Below are 25,595 nucleotides of genomic sequence, written 5' to 3' on the forward strand. Positions count from 1 at the left end.
CTATTTGTAAAATGGGGATGACAGTACTTCTCTACCTCACAGGGTCTTGGGAAGATAAATACATTAGACTATGAGGTGCTCACATACTCTGGTAGTGTGGACCACATAAGATAAATAGACTAAATGTAACTGACACAAAATGTAATGTTTTGTTTTGGGGGTTTTTTGTTTGTTCATATCCTAGTTATTCTGGATTAAGAAAGGGTCTCCAACACAGTGATGGCTACTTTCATGAAAACCATATCTTTGTGAAATACATAGTTGATGAACTTTCACTTAAGATCTTTCTTAGTGAAATTAGCTATTTCTCTGATGAAGAGCTTTGTCTACAGTTTCCCTCCATCACATTATGCCCTCCATTCAAAACTAAGTCCTATTACCAGAGTGTGTGCCAATAGGCACTTTAGAGAAGTGGTACCATATTGCCTATTGGCACACACTCTGGTAATAGGCCTTAGTTTTGGATGGAGGACATAATGTGATGGAGGGAAACTGTAGACAAAGCTCTTCATCAGAGAAATAGCTAATTTCACTAAGAAAGATCTTAAGTGAAAGTTCATCAGCTATGTATTTCACAAAGATATGGTACCACTTCTCTAAAGTGGTACCACTTCTGAAATAAACAGTTTGACACTTCTCAGATCTAAAACTTTTTCATATCTCCATCAACTAACTGTTATATATAAGGATTCAGTTATGGCAAGAAACGCTAACAGATTAAGAAAAGCTCCCTGACAAAGTAGTAGTCCTCTGAGGAGGAGTGGGATCTGTTCCTGGGGTAGGTGGCACTTTCATGTGGACCCTGGCATTTATGATAATATCTGTTTTTTGAAGATCCCGTTCTTCATGAAATTAGTGAGCTGGCTAGAGCTTTATTCCTGAACTGTATGAACAATTTCAGGGAGTTCCTGTGTCTGCCCAAGCAACAGCTACTGAATAAAACATTCAGGTGTTTCTAAAATATTTCAGGCCTGAGCTACCTAAACAATTTTTAAAAATCCTCATTTTTGATAAATTATCCCTTCCTTTGTTTTTCTCCAGTGCCACACAAATGCCTCTTTTATAGCAACCCATTCCATATGACCCCAATTTCAGAGGCAGCAAACTTTACTGTAGGGCATATGGAAATAAACTATGAAAAAGAGTTCTATTCCTCTACTGTGGTGGGGAGGTAGGAAGGGAGGAAGTATACATACTATGTTGGACAATTACATTCTCTGGTGGATTACTGGAGCACATAAAATCATCATAAGCAAGGCTATATTCTCTGAAGAATCACCAGACACAAGATTTAAACATTTTAAATGTGAATTTTAATGTATTAGAACTCAGAAATTAATTATTTTATTTAAAATTCTTAGAAAATTCAAACTTAGGTTATGTGCCGAAAATTTGGGGCATACAAAAATACATGTTGGAAATCCCACTTTAAGTGCAAAACATAATGCAACCTTTATTGTGTTACCCTTATCACTCCTCATCCATAATATGGGTATAATATGGGTATAATAAACAACTGAACAATAAAGCACCAGGTCCTGATGGCATACCATCTAAAGTACTGAAAGTGGTGGAGAAACACTGACTAACAAGCTTAATTTGCTGCTCCTCAAAATCTGGTGCACTGAAGAAATCCCTGCTGATTTACATAATGCTAACATCACCATTTTCAAAAAGGGAGACAGGGAAGATACTTTGCTAGTCGCCATTGCTGGGAAGATACTTGCTAGAATCTTACTGAATTGCCTGGTCCCTCTTGCAGAGGAGGTACTTCCAGAGTCCCAGTGTGTCTTCAGACCATCACAGGGCACCACCGACAAGATTTTTGCAGGCAGGCAGGCAGATCCAGGAAAAATGTCAAGAACAACACCAGGAGCTGTATATGGCCTTTATCAATCTGACCAAAGCCTTCGACTCTGTCAGCTGTGAGGCTCTGTGGAAAATCATGTCAAAGTTTGGCGGCCCAAGCAAATTTATTACCACTGTAAGACTCCTCCATGACCAGATGACTGCCTCCATCCTGTGCAGTGGCTCTACCTCTGAGCCCTTTGTCATCCAAACTGGCGTAAAACAAGACTGTGTACTGGGACCCACTCTTTTCTCCATTTACTTAGCAGCTATGAAACACTAACCCAAGACCGTCTACCACAGGCATTAGCTTCCAATATCATACTGACGGCCTCTTCAACCTTTCTTGTCTCCGTGCCAGAACTAAAGTAATATTGGCAACTATAACTGAACTCCAGTATGCAGATGATTGTGCTGTAGTTGCACACTCAAAGAAGGATCTTCAAATAGCCCTTAATTGCTTCTCTGAAGCTTACAAAAGCCTAGGGCTAACTCTGATCAGCAAAACAAAAGTTCTCCACCAGCCAGTCCGTAGTCAATCATCAAACCCAGCAAAAAAGATCTATATCGACAAAGAACTGGAAAATGTAGAATACTTTGCCTATCTTGGCAGCCATCTCTCACAGAGGGCAGACACTGATGTCGAGATTCTGCACAGAATTCGCTGCGCCAGCCTTACGTTTGGCAGACTGTCTCGCCAGGTGTTCAACAATCACAACATCAGAACACATACTAGACTTTTATTTTACAAAGTGATGGTAATCCCAACTCTCCTTATGGCTTTGAGATTTGGGTGACTAATAGAAATCACCTGAAAAACCTGGAATACCAGCAGCAGCATTTTCTTTGGAAGATCCTCAACATAAATTGGGAGGACTGTTGCACTAATAACAGAGTCATCACAGAGGCCATCTTCAGTGGAGGTGGAGCGGGCACTGTGTGCGCATGCCTGATATACGCTTCCCAAAAAACTGCTGTATGCTCAACTCACCAAAGGAGAATGGAAACAGGGAGGCCAAAAGAAATGCTTTAAAGACACCCTCAAGTTAAACAGTAAGAGTTGTGGCATTAACATCACACAGTGGGAGACAGCAGCCAAGAATAGGGATAACTGATGAAGACTTGTCAGAGAGGGAACATCCATGTTTGAGGAAAATTGCCTTGCCCTGGTTGCAGAAAAAATGCCAGAAAAGAAAGGAAAGACAACTGTCACGCAGCAATTATGGCCCAACTCTGTCTTACAACACTACCTGCAACATTTGCCAATGAGCCTGTGGCTCAAGAATAGGACTCCTCAGTCACAAAAGGACCCACAAAAAATAAAACCTGTGAAAGAGATCATCCTCGACCTCTAGGGATTGCTGATGATGATATGAGTCCCACTGATTCTGTTAAATTCTCCATCCATCATCCTTAATTGTATCTACTATTTCATGCAAGTTTGTTGTTGGTGATAAACCACCAAGAAATCAAACTGAAAAGTGTCAGGTTATTTTACTTAATATTTGAGGAGGACATAAGTACAAAAGGTCACTTGCTGATGTGCCTCCCAGTTAGAAAATGACATGTGTAGGAGATGATTTGAATCACAAGACAGTATTAATAAACTTCTTGAAGAAAACTGGGTCACTTAAAAGGACAGTAAAATAGTGATACCCTAGCCAAATTGTTGATTAGAAAGCTGCTGTTTTCAGGATTTTGGGTGGAAAGAATGTCAGTATAGTTCTGGGCAATATGCAGGTTTGACTGAAGTTCCCTCAATCCATTTTAACTTCTCAAAGCAGCCTTGCAGGTAGATTAACTGGAAGGTATTCTGACTTGAGACAAGTGTCCATAGTTGATAAGGAAAATGGCTACCAGTAGGTTACAAGCTTGTCTACTTTTAAAATGCTGCAGTTGTGCAGCTGCATGGCTGTTGCACTTCAGTGAAGACGCTACCTATGCTGACGGGGGGGGGAGGGGTGTTCTCCCATTGGCATAGGTAATCCACCTCCATAAGAGTTCTCCCATCAACCTTGCACTGTCTACACTGGAGGGAGGTGAGGGTTAGATTGGTTTAACTGCATCGCTCAAGGATGTGGATTTTTTACACTTCTCAGTGACAGTTACACCAACCTAATTTCCTACTGTAGTCCAGGCCTGACATCTTACAGCAGTAACTAAAGTTTTCACTTTGATTGTTTTTAAGATGGTTTGTTAGTTAACCTAGGAAAATTCCAGCTCTGTCAAACTCAGGAATGTTGAATAGTTTAAGCTTTAGTCCTTGAGGGTGTAGGATCTATGAGCTTTGCTAGTTGACCTGTTTGTTTAGATTCTTGCTTCTGCGACTTGAATTCAGTGCTTCAGTATGCTGCCTGGGTGTGGTGTTTACGTGCACATGCACAACTGACTGGTTATACAGCAGTTCCTTCATTAGGAAAGGCCTTCCAGTTATGACAGGCACATGCATAACTTTAAAAAAATCTGTTTCATTAATGTCTATTATACTTCTAGGGAATGGCAGACTTATGTGAGCATGTGACTATTCATCTGACAGAGGTAAATAGGGGTGAGAATCAGCACTGGAATTTAGAGCTGTCCAAATGCTGCCCAGTGAGTCTTCATTTTAATGTAAAATTTACAAATTTGACAGAAAAAAATCTGATTTCTTCTTCTTTTAGGCATACTTCTTAAAGGTAACAGGAAAATGTGAATAGGCTGTACTTTTGTTGGGTTGTCTGAAGAGTTGCTAATGTGAGTGGTGGTTTTTTTTTGTTTTTGTTTGTTTGTTTTGCTGTTCTTATATTGAAAATATCAGTTTCAGGTTTTCATAAGTATTTAACTCAGGTTACATATCCTATGGAAAAGTACTTTGTGGGACATTAAATCTGTGCATACTAACTGTCCCTATTTGGTCTCCTTCCCTTTAGTTTGTTGAAAATACTCATAAAAGGCCTGTATTTTAAATGAAGCTTCTGTCTGTTTTTAAAAAGATGGTGAAAAATCAGGAACCTAGGGAAATTATTTGGAGACAAATTTTCAAATGGAAAGCTCCAAATGTTATCAATAAACTAGAGTTCTTCTTTAGAGTTAGCTCTCTAACGGACAAATTCAGGCATTAGTCTATGCTTCAGATTGGTTGAGATGATGCAAACAGTGCTACAAGGGCTTTCCTCTCTTAAAGAGAGAACTCAAGATAGAAAGAGACTGTACACGTGCGTTGGTTTGTTTTTAAAAAGTAGTTGTGTACTATTTTACCTTTTGAGGATATAGGAATCTGAACTCTCCTGTCCTTGGTAAGATTTTTTTTTTAAAGAAATTATCTGATACTTTACAGAAAAATGATTAATAGACTAAAAAGCGGTTTCAAAATCTTGCATTCTTACCAGGATCTTATCCCAAATTTTCTCTTACAGGGAATATACTTTCATATTTGCTGAAGTGCCATGCAAATGACCACAGTGGAGGAAGTAACTTATCAGAGATGTCTAATTTACTTGTTGTTTTTTTAACCATGTAGGTTAAGTAAAGTGCTTTCTTATCCCATGATGTAGAGAGAGAATATTCAGAGGTGATAGAGTAGCATTTTTTTATGTAAAATTCCTTGAGACTTGCATTTTTTTCTTTTGGATATTTTGTCTGGAGAAGGCTGCAATTAGAATATTTATCCAACAACAAATATTCCTCTTGGAAAGGGTCAGAGACAATTGAATTCCCTTTACTTGGGGAGCACAAGGGCTGCTCCCTCTAAGGTGTGGGGAAAACAGGGCTTCCATACAGAACAATGCTTCCCCAGACACCCCTTGCAATGGCATGGCTCCACAGTGCTCCCTGCTCAGGACTATGAATAAATGCAAGAGTCTAGGCAAAGAAAGCAGATGAAAGGGTTGCTATTAACAACCATAGTGACTTTATCAGATCAATCTGACTTTCAAAGGGATTATGCCACTCTTCCAGTCTCATTATGAAAGCTGGAATTCTCTTCAGCCTTCTCCCTTCCTTTTCCCCAAGGAGTTAAGATTTTCACAGGACTCTATTGGTGAGGGGAGAAAAAAGAATAGATAATGAGTGAAGTACTTATTGTTAGTTTACCCTTTACAGGCAACTCTGGCAGGAGGAGAACTGCTTTCTCTTTGGAGATTAATATACGGTGTTGTGCTTGAGTGTGGTCATTGGTGGTGGGGCCATATTTGCAAGTATACAGAAATAGGCTTTTGGATCTCCCTGCTTATTGAGGGCAGAAAATAAAGCTTTCTTCTCCTCCTCAGGGCTAAGTCCTTCCCCAGGAAAGGCCTGTCAGACGTTCATTTTGCTCTAGCACTTTATTCTTCAATGAACTTTTTGGCTCCCTCTTCACTGTTTCTAACTATCTGCCCAAATGTCTCAGTACAGGATAGCTCCACTTGCGTGGTTACATACACATCTCCTTAGGATGCTGCTGCAGCGGCTACCTTCATGGAGTGTCATCCCCTCCAGCTTGAATGTGTGATGAGTGATAAGCAGGAACAGTACCCCTCCATCTCAAGTGACACAGGCAAAGCTGCTACCAGGCTTAATATGATGGAGACTGCACCCAAGGGAAAGTTGTCCTTTACAGGAGGTTGTGTTCATTGGCCCTTCCAATCCTCAGTGTCAGTAAATTGAAGTTCTTTTTGGAGTGATATTTCAAAGATATGGCAGCCTCCTTCTTTAGGCATCAGTAGCATTGACATGCTTTGCCAAAGGAATTCTGGCCTGGAGAGAGGATCTTTTCAAAGGTCAAACATTTAATATCCATATTTAAGAAGTCTGGTTCTGGATACCTCTCTCATTCTTATGCACAAATTCTTATGAATACATTCAAGCAATGGCTTGCAACACTGTCTCAACAAGATACCTATTGCCAGTTATTGGCTAAGGAGGCAATGAGTCTCTCACATTTGCCAGACCGTTCAACAACACCAACAATCTGTTTCCCTGTGGGAAAGGGCCTACTTGGCAAGGACCCAGTGTTCTATCCAAAGCTTGCTCATCACTTACGGATAGGTTGGAAGCTGAACAGAAACTAATAGACAAGGATAGCTGATTTTTCCATAATACCACAATGCTACTATATCCAAAGAAGAAATTCACAACGGGTCTTATTCTAGGACTTATTCTTATTTTGGAGGAAGTTCACTTTTTACAGATACTGTCACTATCAGCAAAATTTCCATGAGGGATAGATTTTCTTCAAGATGACATTCTCTTAGTTTAATACCCAGTTTATTACAGTGATATCAGAACAAAAGGCTTAATTTCATCCCAAACCCTTGTGAAATAATTGTTAAAGTGGTAAAAACCATCCTAAACTCCTTAGACCCTGTGAAATCTAAATGCAGCCCTTTAGGGTTTAGTCCAGGCAAGTTAAACTTGTACTGGAGAGGGTACATTTTCTCAGCACCACCCCCTGCTCTTCTCTTAGATTTTTGTGTTTGAAAGCTAAAGGTGTGGTAATAGGGCTCAGCGTTGTATTACTTCCCTCAGAATTACCTCAGCACATCTGACTCCACAGCTCATAGGGGAGCCAAACAATGGCAGTACAGCTTCTGCTGAAACTATACTGCTGAGCAAGGGCAGATGATGCAATCAACTTTATCAAGAGGCATCTACAAGGCCAGTCCCTGACATAGCTCAGAAAAGGCTTCCCAGCCCTGTGGGTCCGCAGAATTTGGAGGTGATGTGGCCTCCAAGGGTGGAACTCGAGGAAAATTCTATGAGGAAAACATAACAGACTTTTCCTTGCACCCTCTTCCACAAAAGATGGTAATCTGGCTCACACAGCATAAATCACCAGGTTTACATCAGCAACATTGACTCGGCTATATCGCACATGTAGCATTTTGTCGCCTTGGTTTTGGATAAGGGTGATATTTTCAAAAACACTCAACACTGGCCTAACTCTGCTGCCAAATGAAGTCAATGGTAAAATTCTAAATTACTTCAATCGAAGCACTTGAATTAGTCCTGTGTCCAACTGAAAATAGCATCAGGAATATTGCTTAATATATTTGTTCTGTTAAAAAATTCCACAAAACATGTGATATATGTAGCTTGTTCAGTTTAATATTGTTGGAAACTTACCATTAACTTTACTGTTTCCTCTCTGACTTTTAACTATGCATTCTTAATGTTGTGTATTATGCCCTCTCTGCCCCCATTCAATATGCGTATTATGGGCTCACTTCTGTCAGTCCTCCATGCACAAAAGATCCATTAAAATCAATGGGAATTTTGTGTGCAGCAAGATTACAGGATTGACCCACCGTTTGTTTTTGGATGGATTTTTCAGCTCCACAGATACTATATAAAAAGTATATTTTGAATAAAAGACTGCAACTTGACTTTTGGATAATATGGGTTTTTATTTGAGAAAACAGTGGCTGCTCTACAAACAGAATTTCCCTATGAGATTTTCCAATAATTTCTTGATTCATGGACTGTGAGTACACTTTGAAATTTCTTTTTTTTTTTTAGAGATTACTGCGTCCCGTGGTATTCCCCAATCAGCTAGTACCTGCAATATTCATTATACTTAAAATTGGGAACTTCCCTGGGAATGGTAATAACGCTAAATCTAGAATTAAGTTTTAAGTGTGCAACTAGGCTGTGATGTTGCTGATTATAAAACTTTCTGAGGGGACAGTTATAATTGGAAATGGATATTATTCAAGCTGCACAGAAATAAATTAGTAACTGAATTAGAATGAAGCCATGTAAACTTGGTCCAGTTTTGAAAACTGCAGTATACTTTCAAAGTACTTCATACTGTGGACTTTAGAAAGTAATTGTACTAATCAGTCTTGTTTCCAAAAAAACACTGATGGTGTTGTTTGAAATTTCAACCTTTTATTCATATTTTGTTTTCTCGAGACGTTCCATGCACTCCGTCAGCTGAATAAATGAAATGATTCACAATCCTACTGGCTTTTACTATTGATGGCTTTAGGGGACCTTGTCATTCCCTGTAGCCTTCTCTCAAGCCCAGCTGTGTGGCTCTGAAATCACTTGGCTGGTAATTAGGTATTTATCAGATTGTTTCTGAAAAGGGCTGAGACAGTTATCTGACACAATTATCTTTGAAAATTGAATCCCCCCTTTCTGGTCCTGCTGAGGACATTCAAAGGTGCTGTGAATGTTTAAAGCTAAATGCCTTTGAAAAACCCTTGCCTTTTTATATCCTATATAACAGGAGTCAAAATGCAGTCAAAGGGATTTTTTTAACCTTTCAGCAACTGGACTTTCTTCTCTTTAGTTCTGCAGTGATAAAATGTTGTTTCGTTATCCATGTGGTTCTGTATTTGGAAGTACTTTTAACCATAAGCACTTTACTTTGTCCAATATCCACAAGCTAATAGCTTTCTAACAGTGACAGGAATTCTTAAGAATAATTCCTGCAATGTAAATTTAATATTTTGGTCTCTACTGGGGATTATTCATGAATTAATAATAAACAGGTGATAGCTTTTGGGATTTTTGTCCCAGTTTTAACTTTCTATATAAAGAAATATGAAAAATATGTTTTCTTTCCAAGAAATCTTAGCTAAGATTTTCAGAAGTGACTGGTGATTTTGGGTGTCCGTTTTTGAATCCTCAGCTAGAGACACCTGCAAGGTTTTACCCAGCTCATAACAATATATATCTAGCCCAGTACATAAGAGCTGTTCATCAAAAATTAAAAGTCTGATCCTACTGTCATTGCAGTTAATGGGAGTTGAAAACTAACTTAAATTGGAGCAGGATTAGACTCCAGGTTTTCAGTGGCTTACGTTGAAATGAAACTACATATTTGTAGTGAGGGTCATGTTCTCCAAAAACAAAGTTTGAATCCTGCTGATAGCTTTGTGAACTATGTCACTTAAACAGATGATACTTCATTCTCAAAACACCTTATCCACTTGAAAAAAGAACAACAAAGAGTCCTGTGGCACCTTATAGACTAATAGATGTATTGGAGCATAAGCTTTCATGGGTGAATACCTACTTTGTCAGACGCATGCCTCTGGAAATTTCCATTACATGCATCTGATGAAGTGGGTATTCACCCACGAAAGCTTAGGCTTCCAATTCATCTGTTAGTCTGTAAGGTGCCACAGGACTCTTAGTCTGGATCTGTAAAAAGCAACAAACACGGCTACCCCTCTGATACTTGAAAAAAGAAGTTTCTTACTACTTATACAAATCTCATTTCAAATGAAATGAGAGGAAGGAACCCTTTGGTGTGGCAGGATTAAGATACTGTTTATTATCCCCTTCTAACTGCACTATGCAATAATTGCATACTGAAAGGAGCCTTACTTTTCTTCAGTTTTTTCGGCTAATTCTTTTCTGAGGCTTGGTCTACACTAAAAAGTTAAGCCAAAGGAAGCCACCTTAAGTCGACCTGTTAATGTGCGTGTCTACACTACCGGGTCCTTTACTATGACCTAAATTGCCTCCAAGGTTGACTGTGAGAGGCGTAGCCAGAGGTGAAAGTAAGCTGGTCCGGTCCAGCGTACCGGTAAGAGCCAGTACACAGCCAACAGTACCAGTGACGGCAATTTAAAGGGCACAAGGCTCTTGGCTGCTGCTACCGCACCAGCAGGTGGAGCCTTGGGCCCTTTAAATCACCGCCGGAGCCCCGGGGTAGCAGTAGCAGCGGCTGGGAGCCCCATGCCCTTTAAATCGCCACTGGGCTGTGCTGAAGGGCTGGCTGGGGGAGTCTGGCCCCAGCCCCGCCCCTTCTGCCCGAGACCCTGCCCCTTCTGGTTAAGCTGCCCCCGCCCACCTTGCGGAAGGACCCTGGCTGCCCTGAGTACTGATAAGTCTCTTAAATTACTTTCATCCCTTGGCGTAGTGCTTAATTCAATTTTTCATGGGTCAACTGCGAGATAGTGCAGATGCAGCATTATGTAATTTGACATAATTGGCTGTCAGTTGGTGTCCCACTGTGGTCATCTGTGACTGCTGTGGAGATCATTCTCAAATCTGCTGCACTGCAGCCAGGTACACAGGAAACAACCCCTCCCCTGCTTAAGGCCTGGGAAATTTTGATTTCACATTTCCTGTTTGATCAGCACTGGGAGCATGCCAGCTTGAGCACAGCTGATCATGGAGACTACACACCCCAGACGCGCTTCAGCCTGGTCTGCACAGAAGATGGTGGATCTCACTGCTGTGTGGGGAAAAGAGTCTGTGCAGGCAGAGCTCCGATCCAGCAGAAGAAATGCTGACATCTATGCAAAGATTGCTTGTGGAATGGGGGAGAAGGGCTACACGAAGGACACACAGCAGTGCCGTGTGAAAATAAGAGAACTTTGCCATACATACCAGAAGGCAAGGAAGGTGAACAGTCATTCTGGGGCTGAACTCCACACATGCCGGTTCTAAAACGAGCTGCATGCGATTCTCAGGAGTGACCCTACCAGCACCGCCACAAGCAACGTGGACACCTCACTGGTGTGTGAGTCTAGGGATAACAAGGAGGACGATATGGTGGATGATGAGGAGGAGGAGAATGGGAGACAGGCGAGCGGTGGATCCATTCTCCCCGAGAGCCAGGAAGTATTTTTAACCCTGGAGCCCTGTGGGTTGCAGAACATCATGGTGGCTGACCGTGATGCCGGGGAAGGCACTATGGTTAGAGTGACCAGATGTCCCGATTTTATAGGGACCAGTCCTGATTTTTGGGTCTTTTCCTTATATAGACTCCTATTATCTCCCACCCGATTTTTCACACTTGCTGTCTGGTCACCCTACCTCTGGTAAGTATACAATTACAATGAAAGTCCAGTTAAACTTTATCTAGCACACACATTCAGTGGTATTGCATGTTTACTGTGAAGAAAAAGTGAGGTGCCATGGTTCTCTGCTTACAAGAGGCCACTCAAGCTACACAGAGGGTGGCCCCCGGAAAAAGACTGTGTATGTGGACTGGGATAGCTTGGGAATCCTCCATGGATATCTCTAGGAAATTTTCATGGAGGCCCTCTGCAATCCTTTGCAGAAGGTTTCTGGGCAGGGCAGTCTTATTTCTTCCCATGGTAGGGCACTTTCCCATGCAACTCCTGAATTAATTCTGCTGGCATCATTGTGGTACACAGCATAGCAGTATAAGGACTGGGTCTCTACCCAGATGCTTGCAGCATCTCCTTCCTTTCTGCTTCTGTTACCCTCAGGAGACTGATATCACGTAGGGTCGCCTAGGGGAAACAGGGGAAGTTCTCATTAAAAGTGCTGTTCCTTTACTGTGTTCAGCATGGATCGGCAAGTAGTTTAAAGTGGCTGATAGGGGACTGGGGCTCCACATGAGAGATTCCACAATTTGGAAGTGAAAACTCCCCCCCCCCACTCCCCCGTTCGTAAACAGCTGCTCCCAACATGAACCTGCCATAAACGTCATTAAAAGTGTGGTCACCAATGACCCGTTGGGGGGAATACTCACAATGGCTGGAGCAGCAAAACGGCACCAGGAACGGTTATGGATTCTGCTTATGTTATGGCTTGCACCTAGTGTAATAAGCAGTTTTCTTTATGAAAACAGCCTTGCTATGGAAACATTTTATTCATGTACAATGTCTCCTTTATTTTTTCCCATGACCGAGAGCTGGAAATTTGTCCTTCGGGGGGTCATCAACACCTGAAAGCAGATTTTCACTGATTAGGAGGAGAAAAAGAATGAGGGAGGACATGTTCACCGAGATAATGAATGCCTTTGAGACAGATGCCACGGAGCTGAGAATGTGGAGGATTTCACTGTCCAAGAAGTTAGGCATGGAGGTGGAGAGCAGGAAAACTTCCAATGAGCAAGAGCGTATGGTGCAGGATGAGATACTTCAGATTATAAGGGACCAAGTAGACATGTTGAGGTGTCTGGTTGAACTGCAGGAACAGAATCAGGAGGGTAGAGTCCCTCTGCAGACCCTGGTGGACAGCCAGCCAGCATTGCCTGGTGCAGAATCACCCTCCCCCAAGTGTTCCATGAGGCGTGGGTGAAAATCCATTATACATTTCACTTAACTCAGGGGGGAGGGTACAAGGAACAGAAGGTGCCCATTCACCATTTGATGGTCTGGTATGCAGTATTATGTTACACAGCTGAAAATGTTTCTCTCTTTCCAACTTTACAACCCCTTTCCACCAAGGTTACCTTTTTTCTGTTCTTCTTTACTTATGTTTGTTAAATAAAGTAAATGGATTCGAGAAATACATGTTCTTTATTGAGTAGAAGCAGTGGGCTTGGGTCGGGGGTTGGCTTTACAGGGACAGTGATATAAGGCAGGTGAAGGTTTGGGAAAGCACACTGCAGACAAGCAGCTCACATAACTGTGACTCATTATTGAAACAGCTTTTCAAAGGCCCGCAGATATGCAGTACCCCTTGCTGTGCTCTTCTTATTGCCCTGGTGTCTGGCTGCTCAAAAATGGCTGCCATGCGATCTGTCTCAACTGCCCACCCCTAAGGAAAATTTTCCCCCTTTTTTTCACAGATATTATGGAGCACAGAGCAGGCAGCTATAACCATGGGGATGTTCTCTTCACTAAGGTCCAACCTTGTTAGTAAACTTCTCCAGCGCCCTTTTAAATAACCAAAGGCACATTCAACCACCATTCTGCACTTGCTGAGCCTACAGTTGAACCATTCCTTACTGCTGTCCACACGGCTGGCGTATGGCTTTATGAGTCATGGAAGCAAGGGGTAGACTGGGTCCCCCAGGATAACTATAGGCATCTCAATGTCCTCAATGTTCATTTTGCAGTCTGGAAAGAAAGTCCTGGATTGCAGCTTTTTGAACAGACCCGAGTTCCTAAAGATGTGCACGTCATGAATCTTTCCCAACCATCCTACGTTGATGTTAGTGAAACACCCCCTGTGATCCACCAGTGCTTGCAATACCATTGAAAAGTATCCCTTTTGGTTTATGTACTCTTTGGCAAGGTGGAATGGTGCCAAAATGGGGATATGCATGCCATCTATCTCCTCACCATAATTAGGAAACCCCATCTTGGCATAACCATCTACTATGTCCTCACATTTCCCAGAATCACTACCCTTCGTAGCAGAAGTCGATTAATGGCCCTGCATACTTGGAGCACAGCATCTCCCACAATTGATTTACCTACTCCAAATTGATTCCCCACTGACCGGTAACTGTCTGGTGTTGCAAGCGTCCAAATAGCGAGCGCCGCGCCACTTCTCTACTGTCAGAGCAGCTCTCATTTTTGTGTTGCTGAACTGCAGGGCAGGGGAAAGCATTCGAAAGTTCTGTAGCCACTGCTCGTCATCCCATACTGGTGGGACCACATCGATTTGCAGGTCAGTGCTTGTTTCATGGGACCAGAAATGGTGCTCAATGAATGCAGCTGCTCTGTGACTGCCAGCAGCAACTGTGAATTGTTTTTTTCAATGGCTTGCAGCAGGGCTTCTTGCAGGACATCGCTATGTTCCGTGTGGCGGACCCTCCTTCGGCTCTGGAAATACTACAGGAGAAGGTGCAAGGTGTTTGAGATGCTCACAGCAAGAGTGCACAACTGAGCAGGCTCCATGCTTCTGGGGTTATGGTGTATGCACAGCAGTTTTAAGGTGCGAAAACCACTGGGTTGTTTGCCGTTGAGCACAGTGCACCATGGGATGACGATGCAATGTTCCCATTCTCCCCAGCGACAATGTTTTTGTCCCATGAGGCATTGCACAAACTTCCCAAAACACACTGAGGCAAGTTGCACTTTGGGATAGCTACCCATGATGCACTGCTTTGTGCATCGATGCAGGCACTGCTAGTGAGGACACACTCCATCGAGACAATGAGCATGATGTGGCCACGCATGATCAACTTAATTTGGAGTCTTGAGGTTGAATTAGATAATGTCAACTTAATTTTGTAGTGTAGACAAGTTTTGAAAAGAATGGAAGAAATAACACTGGTGGTGTTGAAAACCTGTTGCTTTCTTTTAAGCATGGAGCAGACAAGTGTAGTACTCGATGCTTAACAGCATTGCACATTTTGGTTTGGTGTCAGAGAATTTCAAAGTTAATTTAATGTAGTCTAGCTACCAGGTGTTAAAGTTTGGCAAAGTGATAAGGATCTGAAAAAAGGATCTTGTAATGGAAAATGTCAGGAAACCTTAACCATAGGTGGTGCTACCAGCTCTCCTTATAATAAATATAGACACTTTTATCACTTCTCCATAGAATCAGTGCTTTCCCCCTGCCCTGCAGTTCAGCAACACCAAAATGAGAGCTGCTCTGACAGTGGAGAAGCAAGTGGCGCTCGATATTTGGATGTTTGCAACACCAGACAGTTATAGGGTGCATGAACCTGTCCAGAAACCTGGATAATTATTTGGGTGACTATCCCTTATTGAAGCCTGTGCTGCCATGGCTTCACTACTCTGGTACCTGAGCTACCTAGATTAAAGCTGGCTAGGGTATGTCACACTCTGTGATTGGATTGTAGACATATCCTAAGGGAGTCATTAACAGAGGTTTCTGGGCCACTGCTCCCTTCCCTTTCCCCCACATTGTGGAGTACACAAGAATTGCTACTTCAAGGGCCAGTTACTCTGCTGGTGTAAATTGGTGTAGTTCCCATTGACTTCAGTGGAATTATGCCAATTTATACCATCTGGGTCTTGGAGCTAAAATAGGCATTAAGTCAAAACTGGCTCTTATCTCTGTAGATAAGGTTGATGGTATTATGCAGCAGCTTATTTGCCAAAGTTCACAGCTCTTATGAAAAGAGGTTATATCATCTTATGAGTCCTTTAATTTCCTTATCTTTTGAAGCCCTCTCTCTATTCAGCATGCCGTGAAAGTATACATTTTATTCTCTCAAAAGGCTGGTTGCTAGCTCTGAGCCAGACTACAATAATAATTTAAAAAAATAAAGAAAGGAAAAAAGTAACTAGGGTAAAATCAGCATTGATTTTTGGTTTTTATCCTGATGTCTTTACCTCTGCAGCTGCTTGCTGCATTAGCCATATGGATAAATAGCACTACACTTAAGGTGCAAATTATTTTTTTTCCTCTGCATTTACTGCACTGCTTCTTCCCTCTCTGGGTTTGTGCAGTTTAATTTGCCATTGATTCTTTAATGATTATAATGCAGTAGACAAAGTAGTGTTTATCTTCATCATGCCCTGTGGATAACACATGGGGCCTAACTTCTTCTCACTCACACTGGTGTAAATTAGCAGTAATTTTATGGAAGACAATGGAATTTAACAGGTATAAAGAAGAGGGGAGTCAGGACCATTAGGCTTACTTTTTAATGTTTGTTGCTATTCAATTATTCTGATGACATAGTATAGCCAGTGGGTATCAGTCCCCTTCCTGCATCATTGATTTCATATTTTGGTCATGCTAAAGGTAAATTCATTTCAGAGATGTCCTAAATGCAATACTTAGCTCAGAAGGCAGGCTACCATTATTATTAAGTAGCTGATACTATGTATTTGGATATTCATTTAATTAGATAGGAAGAGAATCACTAAATGTAAAACGCGAGGGCTTCCGATACTTTCACAATGCACAGAGTGCAAGTCAAAGGAGTTGGTTGGCTTAAAGCTCTGACTTGAACTTCCCTGATCTCAATGATGTTCTGTGAGCTTTTTCCCCCGCAAATTTGATTGAGGCACTGACCTTTCCTATTTAGAGTGGGATGCATGATTGTGGAAACTGTAGGAACTGAAAGCCAACTTTGTAAATGGTTTTACATAGCGATACAATAGCACTATATAGTGGTTAGGATAGAGCACTGAATCTTGAGGCCTGGATTTGAGAAATTCCCTTTTCTGTCTTTGATTCAATGACTGGCATTTAGCAAATCATGTAAGAATGCTATGCCAACCTGTAAAACAGGGATAAATATACTTTCATTGTGAAAAATCCCAGAGCACTTCACAAAGGTGGATAATTGTAAAGCGCTATCTTTAAGCAGCTGCTATCAGTAAGTAAATATGAAAACTCCCCAGCCTGGGGTTCATCACAGTCCTATGAGACTTGTTTTGGGGCACTACTTGGCAAGTAGTCTACCCATTTCTTCCCCCAAGCAGCCTCATCACCCTTTCCCTGAAAACTTGTGCAAGTCAAAATGTTGAGCTGGAATTAATCCTTTTTTTTACTGGGAAGCAGGTAGCTTGTCCCTGTCATTATGCAGTTGAGGCTGGCTTCATGTTTGTACTTGTTTATTACCAATTGGCCTCTGCTGGAGGTAGTACAGCCAGGTGGGAGAGGGAGTGAGGAGTAGGCATGCTCCTGTGACTAGCTGTCATGGCAGTGATGGAGAAGGTGGGGAGGGAAGTGGAGGAACGTTTTTGTTTTCAGCTCAGAAGGAGAGAAAGGAGTATGAGTATTGCCTGAGGTCATGATAGCAGGACCATAGTGAGCACTTCTGCTATAGGTGGGGAAGGGCAGGAGATGGAGGGAGGAACAGGATTTCTGTCACTGCTGGTTGTCATGGTAGCAGCAGCACAGGTACAGCAAATGTAAGAAAGAGAGAGAGGTAAACTGGAAATATTCATAATTTTTTTAAAAAAACTTCTTTTCAAAATTTTTGGTAATATCCTCAAATAAGATTATAGTGAATATTCCCAGTACTGGATTAGCTATTTTTCAGGCTTTTTGACTATTTATTAAATATATATTGGTAGGATTGAGGCTAGTAATGGAAAATAATAGCTCTGCAGATTTAAAAAGTGACTTACAGAAAGGTTATTTTTTCCTCTGTAATGATTGTTGGCTTGTGTTTGTATAGTTTTTGAGTGAAAAATCTGAGTTTAAAAAATGAATGTAACTAGCAGAATTGACAATAGTGTTAGAAAAGTAAGAACTAACATAATTAAGAGATCACAAGCCCCACTTACTGGTTGAGCATGATATTCCTGCCTACTTCAGCTCCACTTGTATATTTTACATTTGGGCACCATCCTGCTCCCATTAAAGTCAATGATTGACAAGGATCAAGCAAATGTGGACATTTTACAACTTGCAAAATTCCTAAAACATGGCATCCCTGGTCACAAAGGGCATAACCCTTACTTCAGAAATAATACAATATATGAAATAAAAGATTCAAACAGAATTGATTTGGTCAACCGTGGACAGTTGAAAAAAATCCTCATTTTTAAGAAGGAATTTGAAAGAGATGATGGAGTGTTACTTGGTGATCAGGAAGTAAAAGTTCCTCCTAAAAATAGGGCTTGGTGTGAAAAGGGGCACAAAAGGGTGAGTGTGAGATGTAGGAAAAAAATGCTATGGAGAGAGAACACAAGTTTAAGATTGACTAGGATTGTTGATTGAGCGAGATAATTTTAAGTGGATGGGGTTGTGAACAGCCTTGAACTTGTAGTTATGGTTTAAAAAAAAAAAAAAGTGGCACTAAAATATGCACATTTTACTCAACAGATCTGCTCCCTACAAACAGGCTTCACAGAATGTGTTTTTTTCTGTTTTGTGATGGGTTGTCACCCCTCAGGTGCAATGTGGGAGCTGTGGGAACTGGTGTGCCAGTGGGAGTTTTGCCTTTTCATAATTAAGTGCTTTGCTAAATCCAGTCAGAGTGCTCAGTACCTTGGCAAGATTGATCCCTACAGCCCTTATTCAACAAACCCTACCTAAGAAAAGCAGTCATGCATGTGTGTTACTTAAGAGATTTAAGTATATGCTTAAAGTAAAACATATGTTTTAAGTGCTTTCCTGAGCAGGGATTGATTTAAACCTCAATTCAGAAAGATTTTTATGTATGTGCTTAAGTTCTCATACACAGTTTACACGTTAGCTCGGCTAGCCAACAGCATTAAATAATCACACATTGTCTATTATGGGGTTTCTCGTGCCTTCCTTCAATGCATCTGCCACTGTTGGTGCCTGGTCTGCTGTAGTATGTGGCTTCATGTTCGTTCGTATTTTACGACCAACTATTTATTACAAAGAATCAAAAGTGCTTGAATAAAGAACTATATTGAAATCAGTGAATTTGACAGGGATGTACTAGGCTAAAAGTGTTTTAAAGCTCTTCCAAATTGCCAGTGACTATAAACTGTCATCTTAGTCCACCTTCTTTCCACTTTTGTTGCAGATAACACTTAAATGCTGCTGAGCTGGTGTAATGCAAGGAAGGAAACATCATGAAATGGGAATATTATCCTTTTTTTGTCATTGTAGCTGTACTCAGCCTGTCCAGGTCCCACCAGTTACTCGGTCAGATTATTCCAGGTAGGTACTTACATATTTTAATTTACTCTGAATAGCTATATGCATCTTTGTTCTTCAACATTTATTTTATGTTGGTATGAATGCTTCTCTGTGCATGTCTATATTTCTAAAGTTCAGAGTTTAGTGAGTACTCTAGGGTCTACGTGGCACTGAATTGCTCTTCTAGAATATGAAAGAAAATATGTAAGGAGTGGCCTTAAGATATAGTTACCAGAAGGTTAAGGAGGCTTGGTAAAGGATTCCTTTGATTAACACTGCTGGGGCGGTGGAGAAAGAAAAAAAATACAAAGTGCAAAAGTGAACGTGAAGATCAAAGAGAATACTAAATCCATAGAAAACATCACTGAAGAAAGGAAATAGCAAAGTACTGAAAATATGAAATAGCTGAAATACAAATATATACTATAAGTTAATTGCCAAAATGCACTGTGCTTGCACTCCATCTAGTTACCATTGTTTTCAGTGAAGTTAGAAACACTTTCTTCTGATAGCTGCATAAGTCTCCCAAAGAGAATATATAACAGTTAAGCATCCTTGGGAATGGAGGTTGTTCATAACTCTGAAATGTTCGTAATTCTGAATAAAACATTATGATTGTTCTTTAAAAAGTTTACAACTGAATATTGACTTTACAGCTTTAAAACTTTACTATGCAGAAGAAAAATGCTGCTTTTAACCATCTTAATTTAAATGAAACAAGCACATAACCATTTTCCTTCTCTTGTCAAATATTTTTTAAACGTTCCCTTTATTTTTTAGTAGTTTACATTTAAACACAGTACTGTACTGCATTTGCTTTTATTTATTTATTTGTTTATTTTTGTCTCTGCTGCTGCCTGATTGCGTACTTCCGGTTCCAAATGAGGTGTGTGGTTGATTGATCAGTTCATAACTCTGGTGTTTGTAACTCTGAGGTTCTACTGTACTCTTTTGCACAGTTACAGAAATATAGTTTATGCTATTTCATGAGAGCTCAGTAAATCCTGTACTGTCATACTTGATTAATACTCCACATGAGCCTTGAATTTTGGATGGGACAACATATATGAAACAAAATCTAGCAAATGAGATTCAGACCCTCTACATTGTTAGAAGCTGCTCTTACTGGTATATTCTGTCTTTCTTCAATGTGCAACATTATAAATAAAATAAATATATGGCATTGAACTTTACTATAAATAGTAATGGCACCAACAGCAGTTCCCAAAAGGAAGTGATAGTGATGCTTTTTAAAATTTTACTTTACTGTCTAAATTACACTAATTCTGACAGTGCTATCCTGGATATGATTGCTCATATTACTGTATTAGGCATACATTATTATGGTGCCTGCACAATGCACACAGGGCCAGATTCAAAGTCAAATAAACTGAAAAATGGGAACATCTCTCAAGAAATTCCTCACCTTCTGAAAAACATTTATAATAGCACAACAAAACTGCAATGTTTCCCTTTGTTCATTTTTACACCATACACGGTTATATAGGCAATAAACTCCTTGTTAGATAATCTGTTTCTAGATATTAATGACAAGCAAATGAGCTGAGTAACCACATTGGCTCCTTGTAAGCTAATCAGAGTTCTTGCAATGTATCATGATTATTTCTTACATTTTCAATTTAAGAGGCCAATGATTCAATTCTGAATTATTGCTGAGATTGTTGCAGTTGGACAACTATTTCTATAGCAACCTACTCCAATGTAGATCCCTCAGTGGAAGAAAAAAAAAACAGTAAAAAAAAAAATCTCTTTATAAGTTTCTTGACCTACAGTGCATATGGTGTATGGAGAGGAAATGAAGAAATGTAGATTATTTTTGTTTAGTACATATTGCATAGTCTAGCAAGGGAATAAAGATTCCAGTAAAAGTATATTAATTTAAAATTCTTGTCTTAAAAAGTTTGACCTCAGACTTCAAACATCATTTCAGAGCAATTTACCTGTCAGACAGAAGCAGACTGCCAGTTTAAAAAGAACATCTGCAAAGCCCAACTTATTTTCACAATACCTATCTCCATCTATTAACATTGGTTTCAATCTAGTCAGACTTTAGACTCTGTTAAAAAGGCTGTTCGCATTGTGTTGCTCTTTCCATCAAATTAGTTTTAGCATAAAATCAGAAGTGGCATTTTGATTTTGTCTCTGCTTTGTAATTTTCATCACAGACTTCAGATCTGAACCAAGAGATTACTTTACTTGGCCAGACATCATAGTGTGTGCAGCCTCGCTGGCAGCAGGCCAGAACTTCAATTATCGCAGAGGATCAAAAAAAAAAAAAAAGCAAGATTTTTCTTCCAGTAGTTCATCCCATTCATTTTGCTTTGCTTCAGGTCTTTTACTTAGATATTTTTTTTTTTTATGATCGAAGAAAGAGGTGCAAAATCACAAACTTCCCCCCTCATTTAAAAAAGGGGGGCATAAAAGCAATAATTCTTCTCTGGAACTCTGCTTCATATTTCAACAGTATTAGAGCCATAGATAACTGCTGGTTTTTGAGGATTGCTAAAAAGCACATAATAAAGGATAGCAATTAAAACTGCCATTACCCTGGAGATTGCAAAATCAAGTGGGTTATTCATTATATCGAAATAAAAATCAAACCACAATTTCAAAATAACAGGAGCAATGAAATTACTTTTAGACAGATGCTAACCACATTGTTTTAATTGCCTTATAATATGTACAACTATTTTTAAAGGAAAGACCTTTTTTAATTGAGCCCTTCAGTTCTTTATCGTGTAGTACTTTATATCACAAGATAGGAAATTGTTCCAGATATTTGTTGTTGTAATGGCATGTGATAAACTCACAGAAATGTTAGTCTCGGAGTTAGAATTCTCTACTTCAATAAAATGCAGATGAATTTTAATAGAAATCTCACAACTTTGAAACATTTATTCCTGCTTTTTGTTGAATCTTTTCACATATTCTAGTTGAATCTCACTCCTTTGCATATAGAGTCCACAGGGAAGTACTGTCTCCTGCCTTTATTAAAATCGCTGCTGAGCCTTTCATCCTGTGTCATTACATCTTACCTCTAATTCACATATAAAATACATTCTCAATTCCATTCTGGTTGTCTCCTGAGGCATATAGTATCTCTGCCATGCCACCTCTTCACGTGGGTTTGAAAATTATTTGACAAAGATATGATCTTTTTTTCTCTCTTAGGTGCTGTATTTGTTTAAAAATTGGATAACTTTACCTGTTCATTTGTAAGTGCATTGATCTAGGAAAACTAGATATTAACTAAAACAATTGCAAAGGAGAACAACAAACACATCTAAAACACATTATACAATTAGTTAAGTCACTGAAATGTTTTAAAATTACCAGATATTACATTAGCAAGACAGCTACAACAAACCACTGAAATGATCTCAAAAGGACAAAAAAAACCCTCCTATTGTAGTAGAATTTTAATAATTTAAGCCTAAATGCTCCTATCTGTTTTTGTCCAGAGGGGTTCAAAAAGCTGCAGATTTAGGGCCGGATCCAAAACCTGTTAAGTCAATGGAAACACTTCAATTGACCTCACTGGGCTTTGTATCCAGCCCTTACCACAGGGAGTTGTGGAAGGAGGGAATGCCTGTTCCTTGACGTGCTCCTTCTTTCCTTCTGATCCTGCAGAACACTTTCTGCTCTGTGGGGTTTAAGCTCTGTGGGGTTGCACAGACCACTACTGTTCCCCATGACATTCTCTCCTACCTTCATCCAGCATAGAGACTCAGGAATTTGTGGATTGGTACTTGCTTCTAATGGCTCCTGTAACTGGTGGATTTTTGTAGTTGAATTCCCTGTGGCTTTTATTAGGGGCAGGAGGGAGAGATGGAATCCCCTTGCCTCCACCCCCCTGCAGTAGAAGAAATGGGTGGAAATAAAGCCAAGGGCAGGTTGAGTAGTTTTTGTAGAAGTCTCCAGACACTTATGATAACTAAGCAAATTGAAAGATTTAGAAAAAAAAATTAATTCTGATTTTCATTACTCTCAAAAAGGTAGTTGTTGCTTTAGAATTTTCTTTATATATGTAAATAGACACACCAATCCATTATTTCGGCTGGACAATAGCTTTTGTTCTGGAGAAGTCAGGCAAAACAACAAAATATGACCTTGTGAAATGTGCCCCACTGGGGTGAGTGTGAGCCGCTTTTCTAATGTTCAAGAAACCTTCCTATATTCTTGACTGAAGCCAGTATCTCAGTCTTAAATCAGATCCTTCATCAAACAGATGACCCCATTAGAGATGGTCATAATTAAGTAATGTCAATAACTAGACAGTTCTATCCCTTTTAGCAAATTATTTGGTGTGCACTTTTAGTTCACCTTTGAGACTCATAGTTCATCATCAATGCAGAACTTTTTCATTTTACTTTCTTTCCTATAACTTTTTTTTTTTTACTTAGAACAACTGAAAAAAACTCCTTTTCTATCACCATATCCTTTACAGTGGCTTCCAGGATTTTCCCCCACAGCCATTGTTAATCTTATTAGTTTATAGTTCATCTTTTTAAACTAGCATTTTAAAGTAGCATTATATTTACTGATTTCTAGTCCTCAGGACTCTGAGCTGGTGAATTGAAAAATACAATTTAAGGGTTTGCTGATTTCCCTTGTCACTTCCTTTTCAAATCTGTGATTTTGCTATCTGGATCTGATACTATGTCTAATGTGTGCATATTACCTTTTGACAACCAATTCTGTAATCTCTGTATTAACCTAGAACACTTATGTGGGTATCTTGAAAAATGGATCCGTGACATAAGAAGATCTCTATCCACCTCTTTCATAGAAATTGACATTGTCACTTTTTATAAAACAATTTACACTTATTTCACACTTGCTTGGCTCTAAAATGACTGAACAGATTTTGATCAAACTTTCCAAATTACCTCAGTGTTGAGATTTGAGCATGAAATAGTTCAAGGTAAGAGTTTATTTTGAGGGGAAGGTTAAAAATGAAATGGCCACCACTTGGCTCAACCATAGCTTTACCTCCATTGTATCTGTGTACACTTCTTGTCCTGGTGACTCTCTCCAATGTGTAGTTAAGAGCTGAAGCATCAAAGTGAAGCTACTTTAGTTGAGACCTCTTCATATACTTTTATGAATTCCTTGAGATGGAACTCTTCATCATGTGAGGCTTACAAGTTGAATAAGTTAGGTGGTGGAGTAGAGAATCATTATTATGAGTATTAGCAAATGCATCCCTGTGGCAATTTGGATGATAAACCTAAAGAGCAGGAGACCACTAATGTCCATAATGGATGTGGATTTTTATTTTACCAACATAATGTCATCTTATTTTGCTATGATAATAGCTAGCTCAAATACATGGGATACCAAGGACCAGCTCAGAAAACCTCACTGTGCCTGTCAGCGAGATCCTTGGCTTTCAGAAAGTTGATGGTCCATCCTCCTTTCCACAGTAGGGAATTACCCTTTCCTAGGATCCTTTCACCTCATGCTTTCCTGCTAGCTGGTCCTTTTAAATATGGAGAAGGGCCTCCAAAAGGGCAACCTTAATATGGCTGTACTGTTGGCAAGTTCCCAAGTTCCACCTGGAAAGTATTCAATTTTTTGTTTTTCCATGAATTTTACTCTTTTGAGTGAGGTACATCTTCCTAATCCCAAACTAAAGCATTTTAACAAACATCTTTACAAGGTGTTTTGTAAAGGCGGTAGTAGTTTAATGCATCAAGTGCATCTTTAAATTAAAAGTACTGATCTGATTTTCTTCATATTTAGCTAGCTTATTAAGGTTCTGTAATACCTACAAAGCAATTCAAGTTTGAAGTTTCTACCATTCAGCATTTAATTGTCAGAGAAATCCTGCCCCTAATGAAGTCAAAAGGAGTTTTGCCTTTGATTTTAGTGGGGCAGGATTTCATCCCAGATTAGAATAGAAGGGCAAAGTGTGTGGGTTTTTTTCCCTCCATGCTTAAATAGCTCAGAGTTGACCGATAAAATTTTATTTTCAAATTTCCAAATATAGCTTTGACCTATGAGGGAGAATTTTATCTAAAAACAAACTTTTTTTTTTTAGAAGATTGAATAATTGAGGGGGAGCAAGGGTAGGAGATTGACAAAGGAAGCTGTTTTAATTGTTGTAGGTACTTCCTGTATGCATATAGGTGAATGATGTCTTCACTGCAGAGAAGTGTGGTTTCTCATGAAAGGGGTTTTCCTTCTTAATTGAGAGATAGGTTATGACTCAGCATTTTAAACAAAATATCTTTAAAGATTTTGCATTTATTTGAACTGTATTATTTATTCCTCATGTTTAAATTATGAATGTTACAGTCTTCCATAATGCAATGCAAACTGTGCCATCAGATAAATATCGTATGTCATTCTGCATCATTCATGTGATGCTGGCTTTGTGGTGAAGAGCAGAAGAGATGATTATTTCATACCATTAGAAAATAAAAACTTGTATATTATGCTATGGTTAGCTAACATTCACCAAATTCTAAACATCTGCATTGTAGATTTTGTTGGATAAACTGCTTTTTCCCTCCCTCCGCCCCCTTTGACCAGAACTCAAACTTCTACCCACT

At 39.7% G+C, this 25,595-nt stretch overlaps 1 protein-coding gene across 3 annotated transcripts in view; it reads left to right on the plus strand.

Annotated features, from left to right (window-relative positions):
- Positions 1-25,595, plus strand: part of ROBO1 (roundabout guidance receptor 1) — a 1,068,890-nt gene that overhangs the window by 148,778 nt on the left and 894,517 nt on the right. For all 3 annotated transcript variants that reach the window (XM_065575497.1, XM_065575504.1, XM_065575513.1), the window contains one exon: positions 18,902-19,038. In XM_065575497.1, coding sequence (XP_065431569.1) covers positions 18,951-19,038 — 88 coding nt within the window. In that variant the 5' untranslated portion in view covers positions 18,902-18,950. Of the gene's footprint in view, positions 1-18,901; positions 19,039-25,595 lie in introns of those variants that run through there.

Source organism: Chrysemys picta, chromosome 1 (genome assembly GCF_011386835.1).
Source record: "Chrysemys picta bellii isolate R12L10 chromosome 1, ASM1138683v2, whole genome shotgun sequence".
Taxonomy (NCBI): Eukaryota; Metazoa; Chordata; order Testudines; family Emydidae; genus Chrysemys; species Chrysemys picta.